We start from the raw sequence: 23,621 nt of genomic DNA, 5'->3' as shown, positions 1-23,621 counted from the left end.
TAATAATAATAATAATAATAATAATAATAATCTTTATATATATATATATTTATATTAGGGCTGTCAATCAATTAAAAAATGTAATCTAATTAATTACATACTCTGTGATTAATTAATCGAAATGAATCGCATACATAATTAACGGTGCCTGAACCGATACTTTTTAAGAAAGTAAAAAAAGAAAAGAAAAAAAAGGGTACTAAACAACAGTTGGTGACATTAAAGAACGGCTTGTTTGTTGCTAAGGCCATATGGTCAAAATTAAATGATTTAATAATAATGTATAACAATAACTTATTTCACTAGTAAATTGCTGTTGAACGACAAAAACAACAACCAGATAGGAAAGGGACATTTACAATAACTTCAAATGCACCACGAGGCTGTAGTTTACCAGTTTCATTGAACGCACCGTCTGTGTTGTTTCTCCGATGGCAGCTACAGATTGTTACATACCGGTGTTGAATCCTCTACAGTAAAACACAGTCAAACTTTACACCGTTTAGCGTTAGCTGTCAGCATTGTAACCGTGTTTAATCCAGCTACTAGCTAGCGGTAGGCTAACGTTAGCTGCTGTTGAGTGTAGTGTTAACTAGCGTCACATGCAGCGGGGTTTGTGTTTCCTGTAACGTTTCAGAGCATCAGAGAGAAGCGCAGACATATCAGTGGCACCAGATTTTCGTCTGTATGCAAACGTCAATATGGAATGGATTAATCTGCGTATTAACGCGTTATTTTTCCTCAGATTAATTAATCGAAATTAACGCGTTATTTTGACAGCCCTAATATATATATATATATATATATATATATATATATATATATATATATATATATATATTATATATTATAAACCCAGGTTTGGTTGTGCTGATTATTAATATGTGCTGGTTGTGGTCATACACACTTTGGTTTGGACGTGTCAGTTTGTGGATAGCATGGCTTTTGTCAGTATTGCAAGAGGATACAGTAAGTATTACTGTAGTTGGGATGTGTCCATTGTAATTTAAGTGTGTGTATAACCCTAGCTATGACCCACAGGCGACACAACACTGTCTTTGGACCGACCTGAGAGAGCAGCGACCCAACAGCTTCAGCTTGTCACAGAAGAAAGAAGACATGGTGTTCTTCCTGCAAACTGGACCTGCATAAGAGGGAACACAACACAGAGGTCAAATGCCATGAAACACGGCAGTACAGATAATATTTTGTTTATTAAGAGTGATTTTTAACCAAGAGGTTTGTCACCAAAAAACAACAGACATACTGTAATGCCATAGACATTGCGTTTGTGTGTTGATATTGAATCTGCAAGGCCAGACTAACAGACATACAGATTGAGCGTTGCATACAAACCTGTGTTGGTCTTGCATTCCTGCATATTGCACTTCCTGAGTGTTTCTGGTTTGGAAATATTCTCACAGAGACTGTTTGGCAGCACGGCCAAATCCTGCTCACTCACACAGTTGACTTCACGCTGCTGCTGACCCCCACCACAACTCACATGGCACTGCAAAGTCATACACAAACAGAGTGATAATTTAGACCACTAATAGCTCTCCTACAACTTTGTATTGCAAAACAACATTTAGAAATGCCCTCAATGCTTTGAGGAAATGTCAATCACATGTGACTGACCTCCTCCCAGTCCTTAGCCTTCCAGCGAGTGCAGGGCTTTAGACTGCACGGCTCTGTGCTGTTTGGCCTCAGTGTGGCGCTACAGCGATGAGGCTCGGGGCAGGACACCAGCCTCTCCCTGACACCTTCACCACAGCTGCCAGAGCACTGAAGAAAACACAAGGATTTAGGGGGGTAACTAGTCTCGCATTGCCAGACCTTCCTGCGGAGGAGGGTCTGCCGAGTCCACACAACATTCCGGGATAGGAGAAAAAGCAACGGCGCCTCTGCAAAATAACCTCTGGAAGGAACTTGTTTGGGTGGAACATGTGTACGTTCAAAGGGTGTTTTAGTCATGCAACAGAAAACTCAGAGTCGATAGAGCTAGCTGTCTCCTGAAAGACATACTGCAGAATTTCCAGCAGAACCTGAACAATCCCGGAAGTGGAATGTTGTGGATATAGATTAGGGCATATCGAATTGGAGGAGAAATTCAATCTCCCTACACTTGTATAATATGGGACATGAATGTGACAATATTCACAAATTTGTGGAGCTGGGTGTGACTACACAGGTGAAATCCTAAATCCTCAATGCGATATAGTAGAGGCTACGTCTTGCAATAGAACAGCAATAATTGTAAACCTTGGTGGAAATGGTTACTAGAAAATGGGATGAAATCCATCTAAATAACCAATTATTCGCATACAGCAGATTAGTTATCAAAAGGTTTAAAAAAAAAAAAAAGGCAATTTTTGTAACATTTAACAGTGATAGGGCTGTAACGATATGCAACATGAAACCAAAATCGCAACACTCAGATCCACGAACCTGTTTCACGAAGTGAGAAGGCAGAATCGCGACACACCCCTTCCAACTCCCAGAGTTATCCTTCCTGTCCAGATCCAATGCTACCACATCTTTAAATTACTATTAGTATTAGTCGTTTTGGTGCCTTACTAAATTTAGCTGACAAAAGGGGGATAACTTATCCCCTATTAACATATATTGGGACATATTTTGTTTTTCTTTATTTACTTTCTTTAGCAAGTTACGGGTTTGACTGCCGTTCCAGGGCACTTTCACAGGCAGAAGGTTGTGAAAACTAGAGTTACGGGTGCTGACCGGGTTTGGATTGCTGTAATAATAGTGGCTGGCTGGCTGCTAGCTGGCTGGGGGCTGACTGTGTATGTGTCCCCAGGGGCTGTTGTCAGCTCTCATCCCGACTGAAGCCTTGCAGCGCCGGGAGACTGAGGCAGACAGACAGGGGTGTGCTAGCTGGCTAAATTACCATTAGATTAGTCGTCTATCTATACAGTTAACGTTACTGATGAATTCGTGAGTTAGCCCAGAGTTGTTGACCGTGGTCAAAACAATCATACTGAAAATAACTGAGCGTGTTGAACGATGTCATAATCGTATGTTACTAGTGTTGACGAATTGACCGAAGAGCAGGTTAATTAACCCGACTCGTGTCACTGAACCGGGAGAATCGAGTACCATACGTCAGTGAACCGACTCACTCCTGTTTTTTTACCTCATTCGTGCGTAGCGAATGTGTATGTGTAGCTAGTATTCTTCTGCTACTGTGTGTGTAGTAATCTAGCTCATTAGCGCCTCCACTGGAGTGGTGGTAGAATCAATCAGGAAATGGCCTAGACCGCACACCAGACTACTGAACGAGACCATAAGGACCGTAACCGAGGGTACTGCATGAGTCTATATTCAAACGGGTGTCTAGGTTCTCGGCAAGTTTGAGTTATCAACTGATCCCAGAAGCCTTTATTTCTCGTGCATCTTAGATGCTTGTGTACATAGAAATTCATAGGCTACATTATCGATGGAACGCGGCATTATGTAATCAAGTGGACGTCTTGGTTCCTGGCGGGGGAAGTAAACGCGCGATCACTGCCCCCTACCCCCCGGGCACACAAACCGGTGACCGAATCTATTAACTCGGTAGGCCAACCTACGACCGTCCGGTTGAACCAACTTGCGTAAGCATTAGCATTAGCTACTTGTCAACAGCACCTTTACAGTAGGTACCATTGACATATATAAAATGGACCAACAGATCCCGTTGCTCTGGACGGAGACCAGTGAAGGATACTAGAAGCACTTTTCCAGTGATGGCTGAGCAATACTGTGCAGCCTCCAACTGAGCTCGAAGACGTAGATGTGACGTGAGCAACCTGTCTGAAAGTTGTAAGTCTTCTGGTAGCTGTGCCAAGAGAAATCTCAATCATTCCGAATCTTGCAGAGACGGAGAGCGTAGGTATATGTAAGGAGATAACATAGGCACAGGCTAATTATTGCTAACTAAAATGCTAGTTAACATTAGTAATTAAACTTAAACAGCTAATGTAAGTCGAAACTGCCTGCGAGCTTCTCCTGTACTGTACGGTAATTTCTCTACTGTGCGACAGTAAGTCGTGTGGTTTTGACACAATCCTTAGCCTATTTTTACAAAAACGCCTGCTACAGAGCCATAATGTGAGGTACAAGGTAATGGAGCATTTTATACATTGTCGTGTTTCTTTAGAAATAAACAATGGACAAATAAAGTCTTTAAACGCTTCAGATGTAAAGTTATTCGCTGTCAAAGTGGCGCCAAAATGAATGGCAGTCAATGGAATGCTAACGGGAGGTGATGGCTTGTTAGCATCAAAATGGCGCTATAGGAGCTACGCGTTCCGAGAAGAAGCTTACCCCCTTGGTAGGCACCAAAGCACTTTTCCTCTTCGGTCCCCCTACAGGTTGGAAGCGGAATTGTCCATTACTGTTACCATTATTCTTATGTCTCATTCGAACGAGTTAAGGAATCACTGAAACGATTTTGGAAACATTATTTTAAGGTACAAAAGAATCTTTGGTGTTGGATCGATCAATATTGAAATCAATCAATATCAATAAATATGGTCTCTGTTGTATTACTGTGTTGCAAAGTGGCATGTAATCAATGACAAAATGATGCCATGTGGCAGAAAAAAAGTTGTATTACGTTTACTGAGTATAACTCTCCTCCAACCCCCCCCAAAAGAATTTAGGTTTGTATCGAATCGTGGGTCACAAATCGTGATATGAACCGAATCGTGGGTTTGGTGTATCGTTACAGCCCTAAACAGTGATTTATAATTTTCAACATTAAAGGGTCACTTCCCCCAAATAAACATGTATAATTCTTTAAAGCTATACCAAATGATGCCCAAAATTGAACATATAGAGATTTGATGTGTATAATGCTCCTACCGGTCCCCAGGGTGATATACTCCAGTTCATACAGGGTTTGTGGGGGCATGTCAAGGTGCTGAGGGGTCTGCTGGACACATCTTGACAATGGAAAGGTCTGAGGGGACGTTTACTCTGAGAATCGACACACTGGACATCACGGTACCTCCTTCCCACCCCTGTACAGTAATCTGGACACTGTGGAGAACATCACAGTGCAATAAATGGCTCAGGCATGGCAAGTGAGAACTGCGACAGAAACAAACCCATTTCATCATATGGAAAAGAAATGGATAATAAGTGGAATTATAATTAAGTATTGAGTGTAATTATCAAATTCAGTGACTGGAGGAAATCTAACGTTACTCACCTTGCTCCAGCTGCCACTGTGCCAGGTGGCGCAAGGCTGCAAGTGACATGTGCGTGCAGGCTCAGGTCTCTTCATTTTGGCACAGTCCTCATCATTCTGGGAGCTGCACTCTACCATCCTCCATATTGCTCCAATCCCACATGTTGTTGAACACTGGGGAGAAAGAGGTATTTTCTGATTAAAACTCGCTTGAGTTTATGCGTATACTTGTGACAAACTGATTAAAGTGACATGCCAGGCAATAATATTGTAAAGTAGACATTTTAAGAAGCTGAGAAACAACAACCACCCAGTTAAATTCTGTGCCTGAGGTTGTACATGTTCTAGCCAGAAGCAAATCCTTTAACCATTTTCTAAATCTTACATTATTTGATTTCCTATTGCTAACACCAAAAGCCATTGGAAATAACTTTTCACTAGACCATGAACATTAAAGTGCAGCTAGCTAACCCACCAACCAGTTGTCTGTTGCTTTTAAACCACCTTCCTTGCAGTTGCAAGCAGCATGTTTAAAAAAAAGAAACTCTTCAAAAAAACGACTGGTTGTCTTATTTCAGTTTGTAGGTTGGTAGGCACTCCAGATACTCAAATCTATGTGCACAAGCACTGAAAAAGTGAGTTTTTCATGAAATGTCTCGTTTAAACAATTTAAAAAGAAGGCAACTAAATGTTCACTGTGATAGATTATTTACATTTTAAGTCCCTGGAGGTCAATTTACAGAACTTTCAATTTCATAGCAGTCATCGCATGTCTGGAAAGGAGGATCCATAAGTTATAAGGTATGCCATGGAAAATGGACAGCATTAAAGCTGCAGTGGGTAGAAAGCAAAAAAACTCCAGAATTTGTAGAAGAGTGAGCTTCCTGCAGCTCTCCCACTCCCCTCTTTGTTGCACAGGCAATGCATGTTCAGAACAGCCAATAGAAACGCTCTCTCTCTTTGAAATAACCTGTGATTGACGGTCACATCTAGTTTATCTAAAGCCTGATTACAGAGCCAAGAGGAGGTGCAGAAGTCTAGTTTTCTCTCAGACCACTTGAATTACAATATGCTGAAAGATTATTATGGAATTGTCGCCCAACAACGCCAAAATAAAGTGTCTACCACAGCTTTCATGTCTTGTATTTGGGCTACAAATGTACTACTTTCTTTTAGTTCTTGTGGATAAAACGGTCATAAAATGTCTGTACCCACCTCGCTCCAGTTTCCTACAACCCAGAATATATCCTTGCTGACCGGCTCTCTGGCCTTCAGGTTGCTTTGGTCACTGACGGAGCTACTCGTGGGATGTTCTAGTCGCTGGTTTTGATTGTTGGAGGGACTGCCTTTGGACCAGGAAGAGGGCTTTTTAGCACGAGATACAGAACTGTTTCTTTTGGGTGTCACCGCAGGCTTCTTTAGTTTTATGATATTCACTGTGGACTGGGGTGATGCTGCAGTGGTGAATGGCTGTCTTGCAGTTGTGGGAGGAGCTTGTGTGGTGTGAAAGCCAGCTTTCGATGGGACTGCATTGTACATGGGAGTGGTAAGGGGAACCCTGTGTGTCCAGGGCCAGTATGGATTGATACGAGGGGTGGTGTGGGGGTTGGAGAAGGGATAGTGGTGATTGGTCTTTGCCCATGTTTTAGTACTGGTGTGTAGGGTGGAGTAGGTGGCCGTGGGTGCTTGGCGGTGGGTGCTGGTTGTATGCATTGTAGGTGGACTTGTTTGTAAAGTGGGTGTAATGAGTATATGTGGTGTTAGTGTGGTTAATTTAAGAGGATTTTTGAGGGATGTAGATGTGGTAACATCCAGGTCAATAATCCCCTCCTGCTCTGTTTTCCTATCCTTAACAACATAATCATATCCTGGAGTGTACATCACCACATTTGGCGTGCTTCCCTCCTCTCCCTCCTCCCTCTCTTCTACCTTTTCCACGCCAGTTGAATTTCTGTCCTTTTCAGCAGAATTGGCTTTAGATGGGAAAACCTTGCCTCTCTTAAACTCATTTTTCCTCACTTTAACATTGAACTCTAACTCATCTGTGCCTATGCTTTCAGGGATTGTGGTTTTAGGGGTTAAAAGGGAAGTGGTGGTTGGGATGAAAGCAGTTGTAGTTTCTTTGGTGGTTGTTTTCTTTCTCACAGTGATAGCAGGGGTGGGTGCAGCTGTGGCTGTGGTGCTCGTGGGAGCCCAGTAAGGTGTAGGTGTAGGATGCTTGTTGGGGTGGCTCTTAGGTGGGTAGATGCTGCGGTACTTAGGAGGAGGCCCAGGTCGTCTACGAAGACTTGACTTAGGGCAGCTCTGAAGGGCACACAGTGATCTCGACCGAGGTTTGGTTGAGAGGTTGCAAGTCTTCTTGGGTAATAGTGCACATGTGACTGTACGTGAGCGAACACCTCCTCCACATGTAACTGGGCACTGCAGAAGAGGAAGAACACAAATGACACATTAAAGACAAGGTAGTGATCTGTAAGATCAAAGTCAGAAAGAGAAAAGCTACAGAGAAGCAAAATGGAAGTAAAATGGAAATGAATGTGCCTCTTCCCAGTTGCCAACAGCCCAGTCCTGTCCACAGGGTACATCTCTGTTGCATGGCACCACAGGTTTGGGTTTAAGCAGATGCTTGCATTCAACAGGGTGGAGCACCCTTTCCTCCCCTGAAACTGTCCGAACACAGAGAACTGTTCGCTTGCGTGCCCCTTCTAATCCACAGGTGGCTGAACACTGCTGCCAGCCGCCCACCCACCACCTGAAGAAGAGGGGATAGACAGGAAAAGAGGTTAAAAAAAGAGACTGCTGATAGAACTGATTTGATGGCATTCAAAAACAATACATGAGGAGCATATGGCATGCAGACAACTTTGTCATCTTCTTATAATGAACAGGCCTGGGTATCAATTGAAAATGTTTGATACTATTGCCAGAGTTTTGGTACTGAAACTAAAACTTTTTTTTAAATACCTTGCTTTAAGGAAAACACATTTTTCTACACATTTTCTTTTATATATTCTCAAAACATAAGCAACTGTGCAAGAACTTTGACTTATTAAAATACAGTTCAAAACAGGCAAATATTGATTTTAGAATAAGTAAACAAGACTATAAATCTAACTAGGCCATTGATGCCAACTTTTAGTAGCCTACTCGACAGTTTTAAATATGTTCTACAAACACATTTTATTTGTTACCAAAAAATGTATTATTGTTCCATAACCAGCCTTAAAGATGAAAATATCAGTTATTAAAATAATTCGTTCCATTGGTTGAATTTCTAAATTGTTTGTTATTACAGTGAAACCCAGGGGCAAGGGGGAGAGAACACAATATTATTTCATGCGACTAAGTAATCCTAAAATCCTAAAAAATCTAGATTAGGCAGTGAAATACTGCCTTTTACTTTACTTTCAGACTCTCCAATATTATGAATGCAATGTTCATCAAACAATAGTTATATAACTAAAACCACAGTACAATATGTTTCAAGGCACAATAATACTGACAGTGACAGAAAAACAGTTAAAGAGCGCTTGAGAGTTAAGGACCTTGCAGGACAATCCATATTCTTGCATTTTCGGTATCTCCCTTCTGGACGGCTGTCTGGGTCACACAAAGACTCATCCACTACACCCACGTCCATTTCAAAACACCGCACAGGCTGGTACTGCTCCCCTAAAACAGCCAGGAAGTCAGAAAGCAGATGACCAGGTCATAACTTAAAATGTCACTGAAATCCTCCAACTACCATACATTTATGGAATAATATTTGTCCTTGTTAAATGCAAAACCAACCTAAGCCACAGGTGGTGCTGCAGTCTGTCCATGCCCCATGCCTCCAACTGTAAATGGGTTCAATGACCTCATTTCCTGTCTCTTTGGTCTTCTTGATGGTGTACTCATACTTTATACCTAGGTTCTTCTCCTGAAATAGTAACTGGACAGCCACATGAATTATGATGCATCATTTTAACATTAAATAGTTGACATATATAAAAAAACACATTTTCAATTTCTAAATCAATTTGTTTCCAGTATATGGTGTCTTTAAACAGATGAGAAAACAATTGCTTAGAGACATTTTATTATTATCTTTTCATTCACTCAGAAATGTGTAGGCCGCTTTGGAAAACATGTAACGTTTGCATGCTGTGATTGGTTGGCTATCTTTAAAGTCGCTTTTCTCTATCCCTTATTGGTTGAAATCCCCCTACACAGACACTGGGTAAAAATGTAAATTACTGATTACTTCTATACATCTCAGAATACTGAAAACATTTTAAAAAACTGTAAAATCCTTTCAAACACATTAAAACTCTGTATATTATGATGGCCTACCTGCAGCATGACTGGCTGTTTGGTGGGTCCAGGAGCGGTGAGGTTCTCCATGTTCCCGCTGCGTTCGTAGTAGAACGTCGTCCCGCCGGCCTCGTACTCCCCGTTCCACTGGATGATGAAGTTGCCGTTGAGGAAGTACTCCTCCGACGTCTCGCTCTTTAGAGCCAGGAAGTTACCTGCCTCCTCCACTTCCTTTACCAGGATGTCCCGCGCCCCCTCAGGTATCACACCCACGTCCACGTACCCTGGGAGAGTCGAGAGGGGAGTCAGAGTCACAGCGAAGTAATGGATGGCCCACCATGGCTGCTGCCACACTCACATCCAGACTACCAGACAGTTTCTCTCTGATCTTTAATAGAGGGTGGGTTCAGTCTGTGGGGGTGGTTGGCATGTGTGTGTGTGAGCGTACGTGTGTGTATTCTGCGTGGGGGGCACTGCCCTGTCTCTGTTTTTTATTGTGTGTGGATGGGGGGGCTGGATGGGGACTAAAGCAGCTATGAGTAGGTTTCTGGAGTTTAATGATGTTTGTGGGAAGGTGTGTGTGTTTCTGTGTTTGTGCAAAGGAGGGGGAGGTCTGCCCTTGGTCTAAGCCTTTTGAAGTCTAACACATCTGGGCTGGTTATCTGGAAAGGATGCTGTGCGGGGCAAACACACACAGACAGAGAGCCTCTTTCTCTATTAATCTGTCTTTGCCGTGACTCTGCATGTGAGTTATACTTTTCCAAGCACAGTAAAATACGCCAAAGACATGTCTGTCTTTAGACAAATACAAACATGGGGCTGCAGGCGCACACACATACACACACACACACACACACACACACACACACACACACACACACACACACATCAGCCTAGTACAGCAGGACAAACAGCTGCACAGTGTGGACAAGAAGGCTGCCATGACAACAAAGTATCAACACAATGGCGTAATGCTAATGAACTGTCCTGAAATGACTTTCTGCCTGTAGACATCAATTTAAATTCTGTGCTTTTTCACACTCTTCTGGTGGGTACATCAAAGCTTCTCCTCATTTATAGGTTGTCTGTTTTGTGTTAGTACAATTTTATAATTGGATCAATTCTTATGTCTGGATAATTCAATTTGTTTCCAGCTGCTCAAATATCCTTTGTGTTAAACTCACCAAAGCCATCTCCTTCATCAAAAGACTTATAGACTGTCTCACAGCTTGTGCCATCACCCAAACAGACTCCACAACGATCCTCCACAGCGTTTGAGTCAATGCCATAGTCACAGCCAACTGCCTACAGAAGAAACACATGCACAAACCCATTAATATACAACGAGACACATTACAGAATCACATAAGATGTGTTTGCACAGAAAAACTCCACCCTCCTATCGTGTACTATCATTACACTGCAGCTTGTCTCATCCGGCTCCACTACAATCCCCCCCCCCCTGTCTTTTTTAGTCTCTTACCCAGCCACACTACCTTGCACACTCCGTTGACGCAGATGTTTCTGGACTTGTTGTTCATGAAGCACGGTGTCCCGTCTGTCACGGCGTCGAGCATCTTCTCCGAAAAATACTCAATGACTGGTCGACAGTGCAGCTCACAGGGGTTTACTAAAGATGGATGAAGGTAGGGGAAAGAGGAGTTTAATTTAGTTTAATTCCAGTGAATTGCCGACTCTTGAGTCCAGTCTACTAATGTCAAGCCCAACTATCAGGAACGGTTGATGAAGCATACTTTTCATTGATGACAAGACATTTTTGGATCTTTTCTAACAAACATACAACCTCACGAGCCCAATAAAAATTACATTTATTATGCAGAAACAGTGATTTGAATTTAGGAAATGACACAAAGCACAAAAAAAGAATGCGTGCATACTTTAGCACGGACAATTACTGCACTGAACTGTACTGTAACATTGTATGCCCCTGCTAAGATACAGTAGATGGGGTAGCTACATCACTGAGGGCTTTCTAGTGTAATGCTGCCCTCTGTTGGGTGACATACAAAATCGCAGCTACAGCTCTTCTGTGATATGAACAGAGGGCTACTAGCATACTGTATGTGTATCTGTCTATCTGTAGTATCTAATCACATTTTGAGGCTTTGATCACTTACCTGGGTTAGCCACAGGAATCCACTTGTAAAGCTCATTGTGGTAGGACACAGTGTCAAACTCACTGCACAGCATCTCTCGAAAGGTTGGTTTATTCTTCTGACAGGGTTTGGTATTACAGGTCCGATAACGCTTCCTTTCCCCAGTGCAGTACTTGCCCCCGAACTCTGGTCTGTGGAAACACAGTAGCACACTTTAAATCAACCATGTGACCAGTTTCAGCGTGTCATTTCTTTTTGAAGAACCAAGACAAGTTTGATTCTAAAAAGAGTGTGAGAAATATTTCAATGGCAGATCTGGAGTCAGATCTTACTTGGGGTTGTTACATTCCCTCTCTGCTGACTGAACTCCAGTTCCACAGGTCCTGGAGCAGTGAGACCAGGTACTCCACTGTCCCCAGCCTCCGTTCACCGTCTCTGGCAGTTTACCCACAATCACACACTCTCCTGAGATACACCACTGCAGGAGAAAATGTCACAAATAACACTAGTAATATGACACAATTAATACTCAAGGCTCTGCACCAGAATCACCCTCATATCTGTAGTGCTAACTATCCTCATCCTCAGGCTAATGAAATCCACACCCTAACAAGACAAAGCAACTGGCACTCTATGTCTCTAGCACCACCCACCTTCTCTGGTCCACAGCGAGTGCCATCTATAGGCGAGTCCAGTTTGGAACGACAGGAGCCGTTGACTGAACACCAAAGAATCTGGCAAATGTTCTGAAAGAAAGACGTAATCCACAAACAATGAGACTTTTTACTAAGATTTCTGACATTTTTTGTTGGTGCTTAGATGCACAGTACTCACATCAACCTCATGGCAGAAGGTAGCATTTGGGCCATACTGGAGCTGGCACTGGTGGTGTGTGGTGTAACGGACACCGAGGCGAGCCAGCGGGGTGGTTAGGTCCCTCTTGGAAGGGCGGTCATCAAGACAGAAACCCCAGCCTCGACTGAAACAAACAAAGATTTGATATTGAATGTGTGATCTTTTGAAAAAGATGAAAAAGAAAAAGAGTGCACAAGGTGTGGTGGTTGAGTCATTTGTGCAAGTGTGACCGCCCTCTAATGACCCTTAGGCTTTCCACTGCCTCCCTTCAAATCTGCACCAGCATATTCACTTTATCTGCATCCAGGAAGAGTGACTGTTTTAGTCGCATTTTCACAATGATTTCATAACTCTGGCGATTCACACAATTTGCAGACCTCTTGTGTGTTCCCCACAGACAAAAACAGTACTAAAACTGAGTGAATCATGTTATAATTTTATGATTAATTGCTTCAGAATAAGGTATAAATTCAGCCTTACTCGAGGAAGCGTGTGATATATTCTTTGGAGCAGGAGGACCAAGTGAGAGGCGAGCTGTCGTACATCAGCTGTCTGGACATGATGAATGGGTGCCTCCCTTCCAGCTCACAGTCATTCCCCTGACCGTCATGATGAATTCCAAAGCTGCGTTCAAACACAACCAACACGAACAATTATGATATTATCTTTACGCAAATAAATGTTTCACAAGAATACATGAGCTTCAGCTCTTGGATCTGCAAAAACATGATTGTGCCCCTGAACAACTTTCTAATCTCAATAGATTTCTACAGTGATGTGTCCCAGTCCTGTGATACATGCAAATAACACATTTGTTTTAAAATTTGAAATCCAATCCAAAGTCATTTGATAACTTTTGTTTGCGCAACATCATTTCCTGTTAGTACAAAGCAATAAAACACATTCATTTATTGCCCAAATAGAATACTGTAAAGATTTGTACAAAATGTATACATTATAATAGCACATACAGTGTGGAATTTAATCTCAGCTCAGGTGTAAACGTTAACTTTAGCTGAAAAATGAAAAATGTTTGCTCTGGCCGGTGGGCGGTGCTTGGTTTTGGCTCGACTTGGTCACAAACATTCTCAGTTTTCAGCTCAACAGGTACACTAAAATATGTTTCTGAAAACATTTGAGGCAAGATCACGTGAATCACAGTTCATGAGCAGTGATTGACACTGCGTAGAGACTCCTCTGCTCTTAATGGTTGTTAACTTTTGGGCGCGGTGGAAACTTGCATATGCCAATAGGAGAACTAGGGGGAGGCAGAGGAACATGAATTTTGTTTTACAGATTGTCTGCCTAATGTGCTACTGTAAGGATTCAGTGACAGTTTGAGCAAATATGACAAAACGTTATTTAAAAAAACCTACTGAACCTACTGAACCTTTAAACCATATGCCTCTTGGCTCTTACATATTTTTCCTGCTATCCTCTATTTCAAATTTGAAGGACCACTCTTCCCTACATCCACTTCATTCATACAGTCCTCATGATCAGATGTTAACTGAACACAGTGGCGCCAACTGGGATTAAAGATAATTGTGGTTTTCTGTGTCACAGTAATCCAAAAATGAAAACAACTCAAACTTTTCTGCCCTTTTCTTTTTACTGTTACTAAATGATCTCCGCCCAAATCACATCAATCTCAGGTATCAATCTTTTGTCCGTTTACCAGATACTAACCATTATTTGCATTAGCCCATTCCCTAATGATGCAACTGTATATTCCTCTTTAGTAACCGATCATGGGAACAAGATGCTTTATTTGTCACACGGCCCATTGTTATCATACTCTATTATTCAGGGTTTCACAACAATTACAAATCAACACACACACACACACACACACACACACACAATCAAACACACACAGACCTGTGGCCCATTTCATGAGCGATGGTGAAGGCAACTGGTAGTCCTGAATCCTCATTGATGTTGCAGCTGCGGTGCGGTTGACACATCCCAGACAGATGAGACAGACCCAGGGTCTCACAGGGCTGGTTCATTCCAGCACAGATGTCTTTCCTGGGGGGCGAAACACAGGCACATTATGTAGATGTCATATCTCCATCATAAGCGGGCCTAGCATCAGAGCATATCATTTATTCATTTTGTTTAAGTTATCTATTGATATAGCTGACCTACAAATGTATATGTGTGTGTCACTTGCCTAGTGACCAACACAGCCACATCATGATGGGCTGGATGTGTGTCACTCTGGGGATTGAGGTTTTTCTGCCAAGCACAGAAACTGGACAAAGTGGCGTCTGCATGGTGAACAATCTTCAACTCTTTCTGCAACAAACGCACAAATGCACGTTTGTCATCATTTGGCTTTCTTTTTTTTTTTCTTTTTTTTTTACATCTTGTCATTTGAAAACATAAAACATTTAATTATATTTTGACCCTGAAGAAAAATGTTTGTTTCCATCTTTTCACAGGAAATTTACAGAGTGCAGTGCAGTGTTCATTTCGTTGACGAAGACTATGACAAAAAATATTCGTCAATGAACCTTTTTCACAGACGAAAACGAAATAAAAACTAAATAAAAAGTCAGATATGATGACGAAGACTGTGAAGAAATATAACAGACACTTTAGTCAACAAATAAAAATGAGACAAAAATGTTAGGGAGGGACGAATGGAGAAGAGATCCAATCAGAACCACTCTTTTTTGTGGGACAGGTTGGGAAGAAATCCAATCAGAGCAAATCTTTGAGGGTAGGTGGATTTATGCGGAAGCAGCAGAGCCATTTTAAAAAGCCACGGCAAATGCAGGCGCAACAGCTAAACAAACGCAGCAGCAGTTACACAGGAGGATGAGTTTGCAGAACTTTGCACAGTTTCGAGGACGTTTTCACAACAGTTAGGTTGTTTACATTATACTTAGTTGTGTTTAGTTGCACAGTCTTAGTTACACAGCTTTGGCTGATTTCAGTTGACTTCGCTCGTTAGCAACATGCTAACGTTTTGCAGTGCACCCGGTCCGAGGGCAACGACATGTCTCATGAACAACAGAAATGTCAGAGCTAGGTCTAGGACGAACCGTTAAATCTGTGTCTGTATTGCATATTCAAACCTTAATACCATTCCATAACAGACTGATGGATACTTCCAATGACCAAAAATTCTGGAGAAACATTTAGTCAACTAAATCCACTGTAGATTTAGTCGACTAAAATCTGCTAATATTTGGTCTACTAAAACTAGACTAAGACTAAAAGACTTAAGACTAGACTAAGACTAAAACTCTTATGATATTTAGTCGACTAAAACTAGACTAAGACTAAAAGAGTTCAGATGACTAAAATAAGACTAAAACTAAATGGTGTGTTATTCAAAAGACTAAGACTAAATCAGAATTTGCTGTCAAAATTAACACTGGTGCAGTGTCAGTTGCAGAGCAGTAACCTGTAGAGGTAGTTTATATTTTTTAATGGACATAACTTTACTTTAACTAGCTCACCTTCATTCACTTTATTTTCTAAACAGTTCTGTATTACACTAGCGATAACAGGGATTTTTTTTCCAATGGAAGCCAAGAAGTTTCTGCTGAACAAACATGATTTTGATTGTTTTTCGTGATCGGTCCAGGTTCTTGTTGAATTTAGTTTGAATTGGTTTTTCAGTTTTTCACATTTGTAGCTATATGTGGAGGTCTGATGTAAACCAAGGTGAGTACATGCTGTTCAATGGGTCTTGAATCTTCAGGTAGATACTCAGTGTGCATGGAGTTTGAACCACAGCCAAATGAAGGAGTCTTCCAGTTTACTTCAAACTACAGAGCGTAGTTTCTGCTGCCCCCATGAGGAATTCTAAGTAATGACAACAAAACTGTCGGCACGTCCACATGATACAAGCCTTCCATGACTGCGCACCAACCTCCCCCTCCTCCATGCAGTTGCTAATAGCCAAGGAGGACACAGAGGATTAAAAACACATGATGGACTCTTCAGAAAAGGCATAATTATCTTCACTCGAGTTTCTGCGCGTGAAATCACCGGACACCACAATCTTCTGAACATAGCCATACTGAGAAATACAGAGAGAGTTGTGTGGAGCTGATAGTCTTAATTAGCTTTGTAGCAACTAATTTGGCAATGGCTTGAATGTAACGGACGTTCTACAATATCAAAAAGTTACTTACTAAAGCTTTCACCTCCTAACTACCCCACTGAGGAATGCTTCATAGATGTACATGTGGTTTTCTTGTTCCAACTTTAATATATGCATTGTCAAAGAAAGAAATCACATTAAAGTTTCTTAACAAAACTTGTTTGGGCAAGTGTTACCTCTTCTCCCTGGAGTAGAATGAGGCGAACCAAGATTACATGGATGGCATTCCCAATACTGGCATCATGAAAGATCCCTGCCACCTGTTAACATAGAGATCATTCACCACTAAAATGACATAAAAACGTAACCGTAGTCTGTGCGTAAACTTGTATGTAAACAGTATAATCAAATTCTAACTCCTCACCATGTTCATGATGGTGAAGATGTAGGACTCCACATTATCAGTGCCGTGGTATTCTATAAGTTTGGCGTCAGCTACCACCATGGTCTCGACCCACCGCTCTCTGCTGACTGAGCGCTGCGAGCGGGACTGAGCCTGATCCTCCCCCCTCTGCTGCTCCCTCTCCCATTCCTCCCTCTCTCTCTCCACCTGGACAGAGTCACTTGGAGCATCTAAAGCGTGGATAATGGAAGACTTCACTTGCAGTACACTTGTGACTTATCCTTGCTTGACACAGGCGCAGACAGAGAAGAAAATGCTCATTTACAGTATGTATATTTACACAAACATCTGCCGTTCCATACACATACACACACATTCAGATACACACCTTGAACTCCACAGGGGCTGGGTGTCTCTTTGGACTCAAAACTGCGTTTTTTTCTCTGGCTTTCTGTTGTAAATCTTGGATAGACAATATGGGGCTCTGGAGTCCCTGCAGGACTATCAGGAGATTTCTGGAAAGGTTCGATAAAGTAGTGTCCCTCTGGCAGGGAAAAGAAGCCTCTCTGAGGAAAAGAAAAATGACATTGATGAAGATGCATTGAGTAGAAATGAGTGAGGAAGTTAAGATTTTGGTCAAATACTTCCTGTGCACAGAAAAGTTATAGATACCCAAATCTGAAAATAGAGCAAATCTATTATCTCAAGTATTAGTTATGCTCACTGCTGTCACAGCTCCCAACTGTTAATTAAGATTAAAAAGATTATTTATTTTATCCCAAAATCTTGCCTAATGCAGTTTTAAGTCTCTTTTGTAATGTAATGCATTCTCAGACTGTGACTTAAACAGAAAAGTTACAGCCTAGTACCTAGCATGCTTTTGTTTTATAACTTTTACGAGTGCAACAACAAATCACCAAATAAATTAAACATGAGAAGACAAACGTGAGAAAGCATGCTGAAAGGGCCATTACTCAGTAATTTCTATCTGGTTAGAATCCATCATTAGTCAACAGATCTGAATATGAACCTTTCTCCTTCCCTGAGGCACATTCTCTGTCTGCTGCAGCAGCAACACAAAGACTTTTTCCTAAGTATGCCATGCATGTTCTTACTGGTGCAGACTATTCATTTGCTGATCGGTGAGGTCTGCTGTTGAGACTGACATAGATACACACCCCCCCACACACACAAACACACCTACATGAAAACACACAAAAGACGCTTCTGTCAAATCTTGAATTTTCCTTGTAAACACGCAATATGAATGTTTTCCCTCCCACTAACTGTTTGCAAGTTCTCATCATTAAGTTGATTGTGTGTGTGCGCGTGCGTGTGTGTGTGTGTGTGTATGTGTATGTGTATGTGTGTGTGTGTGTGTGTGTGTGTGTGTGTGTGTGTGTGTGTGTGTGCCAAAACAAGCCCAGGCTGTTCCCGGCTGAACCCCTCCCTTTAACCCTAAACCAACTTCGAAATTGACAGAATGAGAGAGGGATGCATAATTCTTTCAAGAGCCAAACACATTATTTTACATGTTAAAATGTGCATGCACATGAATAAATCTATCAAGGATATTAAAAAAAACTTGACATGCACATGTATTGAGTCCAACAAGACCAACGAAAGAAACGAAAGAAAATGATTGTTGCATCTGATTCTTGTATCTCTTCTCAGAGTTTGAGGAGCCAAAGGCAGATGTGGAAAATTAGGTTCGGCCAGTTGTGGTCCCAAGGTTCTACCCTGCTGTTTACTGCAGTTACTCACTATTCAGCCTTCTGGGTCATCCTGATATGTTTTTATGTGTTTCTTGGGACATGCGTTTCAACTACATTCATTCAGCAGTCTGCAGAGCTCTGACTGAGTATCTAATTTCAAAAGTACAAATCTAGAGAAGCACTCTAAGACTATATTACTCCACCTGTTACACTGAACCTTGTAACATAGGATAGAGTGTCCACAAACTGGAACAGAAACTTTGTAGGACACAACTAAGCTGCTCAGGCTTATTTTGTTCATGTAAAACCACCAGAGGAATAACAATAACGTTGCAAGTTCTTTTTTTTTTAAACAGATTAAATAAAGTATTGAGAAAGGGTTTTCCACTGACTCAGTGTGTGGCCTTCAGCCAGGGGTCCCTAAGTTGTGATGTCTCATCCAAAAAGCATGCAGGCTGATATACAGTATGTCTGTGGTCAGCTGAGAAAGCTTCCTAGTGCAGAAAACACACATTTCACCAATGCTCTGGATCTCACCCACACACTATATTTGCCCAGATTAACATATTACTAGATTAAGATTTGTTTTTGCATTTGCCACTGCAAAACAAAACAAATACAAAGGTGTATGATACGCATAAGGACGGATTCTTGTTATTATGCCTCCCTGCCATCTCCTATATGTTTTCCTGAGCGTTAAACTTCCAAGTGAGTCCCAGCAGCGAGAAGCAGGTGGTGGAGTGCAGATCATCCAGGAAGGAATGCTACAGTGAGGCCCATCCAAACATTCAGACCCTTGCCAACATGATCAGTATGATCTACATACCAATTGCAGTCCTGCAACGCAGCCGGCAAGGCTTGGCTTGTACAGTGTGGTTATGGTATTACTTGTGATCCTTAAATGACCATGTACAGATCCTGTGTGATGTAGGTACTCAATAGACAAAGACATCTTATAAGGATACCAACTAGGACTTTGTTTTCCATTTGAGCAAAACTGGGGGATTATTCTGCAACAGTTTTTGCTCTAAATCCCAAATGCTCCGCCAGCTAAAACAGAGTTGGTCAGAAGTTCACTTTCGCCACCTCTTCTCCCTCTGCCACCTCCTGCCCTTCTCCTCCTCCTCCTCTCCATTAATCCCCCTCCTCTGACCTAAAGGAAGCGTGTTTGGGTGTGAGGTGCCAGAGCCAGGGGAGGTTACCATAACACAGGTCTGTGTTCTAAATACATTGGCCATGTGGAACTGCTTTACTTCTGTTTCCTGCTTCTGTGGGTTTTGTAGTGCTGGCCAACTGGGTCTGGAATAAAGTCTTTGCTGTTATACAGCCTGTGGCCTCAGCAGTGATTAGTGGGACACAAGGAGAGGTGGGAGCGGATGGTGCTCATTACTGCAATATGATCAATCACAACAATTTTCTGCATAACAAACGTGCATTTATTCTTACAAAACTGTTTCTTGATCATTACCGGTTTCACTACACTTACTTGCCTTTATGTTGTTACTGTGTTTACTTCACAGGATAATTCTGCCTGTGAGCTAACTTCTTTCTCAGAGGTCAAAGACATTATCATTTTTCATCTGCATATGCGAGGAAACATGCATTTAAGTGAGAAAAATACCAATATACAGTTTTCTCAGGGAAACAAAAAAAGGGACACAGACAGCAACCTCCATCCAATTACTCTGGTCCTCATGGTTTCATGTGTACAGTAAATAGTAAAGGTGAAAGGTAAGCTGAACTTTGTAAAGACATGATCACTTCTAAAGTAAATATTGCTCACTCTTTAGAGTGACCTAACACTTTTCAAATAAACTGCATTTACAAGATTTGGCAGGAAGAGGCAGTGCAACCCACACAAACATAACAGAGAAACAGGAGGCATGACCCTGCAGGAGAGGCATTCCAGCTGTGACATTTCAGAGCTGGAGAGATCCTCTTTTTCCACCACCTCTTCCTATTTGGTTGTATCAAAATATTGGTGTTAATCAAATGAATCAGTTATGATTTCACAAATGCTGAAGTATTTTTTTGGTGAATAAAGGACTTAAAAACTCAAATTCTTAGCAATGAGCAACCATAGTATTCTCCAGAAATGTTCATATGGCACATATCACTTCTGAAATAAAATCCTTCATATGTTGAGCTGCTCCCTTGTCTATATGTGGTCCAGCTGTCTTCTAGCCTTTGTAGTGGAACTATTGATTTGATTAGAAACATTTCAGCCAAAAAAAATAAATAAAAAAAAGTACAAATTCTCTGAACAAAACATATGGCCCTATTTCCTGTCTCTCCATCTGTCAAACTCTATTGTTCCAGTATAAAAAAAATGTGCCAAAATCTATCACTGAAGCTCTATCTCAGCGTAGAACAAAGTAACACTGCTAGTCCAAGGGTGGGGGTTGCAGAGAGTTTCTGCAGGAACAGACAGCAATGTGAGTGAATGAATGAGTGAGAGTGAAAGTACAGAGGAAACCATCTGAAAGACAATGAAGACGGAAAAGATGTCATGGTTGGCCGAGAAGCAGCAGCCGTCAGCCAGTCGGCAGCACAGTCGTTCTTCAAATAGTGTCAGGAAGTCTTTGAAGGGCAAACTAACACACAGGGCACTGTCAGATGGAAGGGTTTGCTCAACAGCCTATGACTGCCTAAACCACATACCAGCTCCCCCAGAGTGATGCTCCCCTTCCCCCTATTAAAAAAAAATCTGCCTGCCAAAAGCAACTAGATTTTCTCAAAGAGATATGACAGGGAGGGAATAGGGAGGATTCAATTTATGAATGAGACAGAGGTTTAAATTGACCTTTATGCCCTGTTATGTATGTAAAACAATGTGATTCCTTACCAGTCCTTTACAGGAGCTGATGGCAGCAGCTCCTCGTACATCAGAGGCTTCCACAGTGCCAATGAGGTGACAAGAGTTCCCCTCAGAGCGACGATGCTCAGTCCTGTTGGCACTGCCGTTCCTCCTCTCTAGGATGTAGTCACTTGAAACCAAGTGATTGTTTGCAGTCAAATTAAACATTAAAGTGCGACCCTTGTAGTTGACCTTGTAATAAACCTGTCCATCCAAACCAAGTGGTCGTAGGTCACGCCTGACTCGTCCACCCTTAAAGTGGTGAGCCAGAGAGTGGGAGATAAACTCTCCATTAGCGTTGGTTTTCACTGGGTGGACAGTGGACAGATCTGACTGGGACAACTGACCTGCAGAATAAAATACAACACAATTGAAACAGGGTTGTGATTACAGAGATTTTGTTTTACCTTTAGAGTATATTGATATTACTATGCACTTAACCATACAAACGTTTCCAGTCATGCATTTAATTCACACATGCACAGAAAGGCAGTTTTTATCATAACTGCACCACACTGACCTTGTTCTGCAATGAGGGAGAAGAGTCTGCCAGAGTCGGAGAGCTCTTTGTGGCCGGCTGCCAAAATGAAAACAAAGTGTAGCAGAAAAAGAACCGGGCAGTCCTGCGAACATCGCATATTTCATGTAACCAAACACAAACCACTGCAAAAGAGTCCTGGACATTGGGTTTCAGTTAGAGGCGACCACTTCGATCCTGAGCTGCACTGTGTCATGACATGAACACGCTCACAAATCTCCTTTCACGAAGGCAAACATGCACCGAGGGAAGACTGGGAGCCTGATCACGGTTATTGGGAGAGAAAGCTCCGACTCTGTGGAGGAAGGAGGGGAGGAGTGTACTTTGGGCCAGCGTCTACTTTCCTTGCAGGAACGGGAGACTAGAGCAGTGGTGTAGTCTACGTGATACGCAAGTATAAGTAGGCTACTGCGTGTAAGCTCCAGGATTTCCATAAAGCCACTTAAAAATGCGCAATGACACACAACAACATACTTTCCAATATATTTTTGACTTATTTTAAATTGTCATCTGTGGGTTTTTTTTTTCGTTATGTGTGCGTTATGTGGGCTTTTTCATATATGTATAATGCACCTTTCTACACATCCCTTTCAAATTCACAAGTAATATTGCTTGCAGTTCTTCCCTTTGCACAGGATATTTTTAAAGGGTGGGGCAAGAGGGCTAAGGGGGATCAGGGGAGGTTGAGGGGGGGCAAAAGTCTCAGGCATCAAGTGAGGGTCAGGGGAAAAAGGGTTTATTAAATCTCTTAGTTCGATGAAGATGAAATGGTATTAAGTCAAACAATAGACCAATTCTGTGCAAACACATGCATTCTTTAGTTTTAGTTGAGGTAAAGGGATACATATTTGTTCATTCCATATTGCTGCTAATGCTTTCCAACAATGATTTCTATAGAGACATGCCTTTTTGCTAACAGGGTTGATATCCGTTTGCATTACCCAGGAATTAGATTCCAGTGTGCTGGAGTGTTTGGGTTCAGAGAAACTGGACACTAGGACCTTCACTTCAATACCTTATATTGGCTATACAGCCTCCATTGAGTTCCACTATTAAAGTAGACAAGCAGGTCTGATATTAGTGGTGCACTGTGGAATACCCCCCTGTAGGACATTAATTATTATTTCCAGAGAAGATTTAAAGCCCCTATGAACCATGACATACATCTGTAGCTCAGCGTAAAATGCTTTTCTGAAGCCTATCCTCTGATAGCTGTAACCCCTCTTGGTAAATACTGCTGGGGTTCAGTTGTCTAATATTTATCCCGTGAGCAGATTAATGTGTGTCCCTCCTTCATTGTCTCGGTCCATTAGAGACACTGAGGTAGACAATGCAGTGAGCTCATTAAACTGTGGAGTTTAATGGCACCTGAGATTTATAATTATTTTTCATACAAAGGATTTAGCTAGAAGTTGCTGGATAATGGGGCAGTGGCTTTTAAACGGTGAAGTGTTTGTTAGATTTTCTCAATCTCTCAGAATTTTTTTGGAGAACAGGGAAGATCATTTTTGAACATGAAGGGCCAATGCTAAAAATAACTTAGTAAACCACTGATTGCACACAGTTCCACACAGATTATGACA

The 23,621-nt window shown here is 41.8% G+C and overlaps 1 protein-coding gene across 1 annotated transcript; it reads right to left on the bottom strand.

Annotated features, from left to right (window-relative positions):
- Positions 1–847: 847 nt before the first annotated feature.
- LOC144518465 (A disintegrin and metalloproteinase with thrombospondin motifs 12-like) lies at positions 848–22,315 on the bottom strand. The gene is made up of 24 exons (XM_078251175.1): positions 22,021–22,315; positions 21,489–21,847; positions 17,317–17,494; positions 16,950–17,158; positions 16,762–16,845; positions 14,639–14,763; positions 14,344–14,493; positions 12,943–13,086; positions 12,442–12,586; positions 12,261–12,353; positions 11,940–12,085; positions 11,629–11,798; positions 10,987–11,120; positions 10,675–10,795; positions 9,530–9,774; positions 8,987–9,128; positions 8,740–8,866; positions 7,736–7,946; positions 6,410–7,615; positions 5,216–5,368; positions 4,867–5,043; positions 1,639–1,785; positions 1,357–1,510; positions 848–1,144 (listed from the first exon to the last, which is right to left on the bottom strand). The coding sequence occupies exons 1-24, from the start codon at positions 22,136–22,138 to the stop codon at positions 1,029–1,031; spliced, it is 4,854 nt and encodes a 1,617-aa protein (XP_078107301.1). The 5' UTR covers positions 22,139–22,315; the 3' UTR covers positions 848–1,028.
- Between the last annotated feature and the right edge of the window lie 1,306 nt (positions 22,316–23,621).

Source organism: Sander vitreus, chromosome 5, assembly GCF_031162955.1.
Source record: "Sander vitreus isolate 19-12246 chromosome 5, sanVit1, whole genome shotgun sequence".
In the NCBI taxonomy this organism is placed as follows: Eukaryota; Metazoa; Chordata; class Actinopteri; order Perciformes; family Percidae; genus Sander; species Sander vitreus.
The sequence above is the reverse complement of the archived record's forward strand: the minus strand, read 5'-3'. Positions and strand labels throughout refer to the sequence as shown.

Coding starts and splice junctions, on each gene's coding strand:
- LOC144518465 (XM_078251175.1), bottom strand. CDS start 22,138: ATGCGATGTTCGCAGGACTGCCCGGTTCTTTTTCTGCTACACTTTGTT. Junction 12,587..12,942: donor TATATCACACGCTTCCTCGA/GTAAGGCTGAAT, acceptor TGTTTGTTTCAG/TCGAGGCTGGGGTTTCTGTC. Junction 5,369..6,409: donor TTGTAGGAAACTGGAGCGAG/GTGGGTACAGAC, acceptor CTTTCTCCCCAG/TGTTCAACAACATGTGGGAT.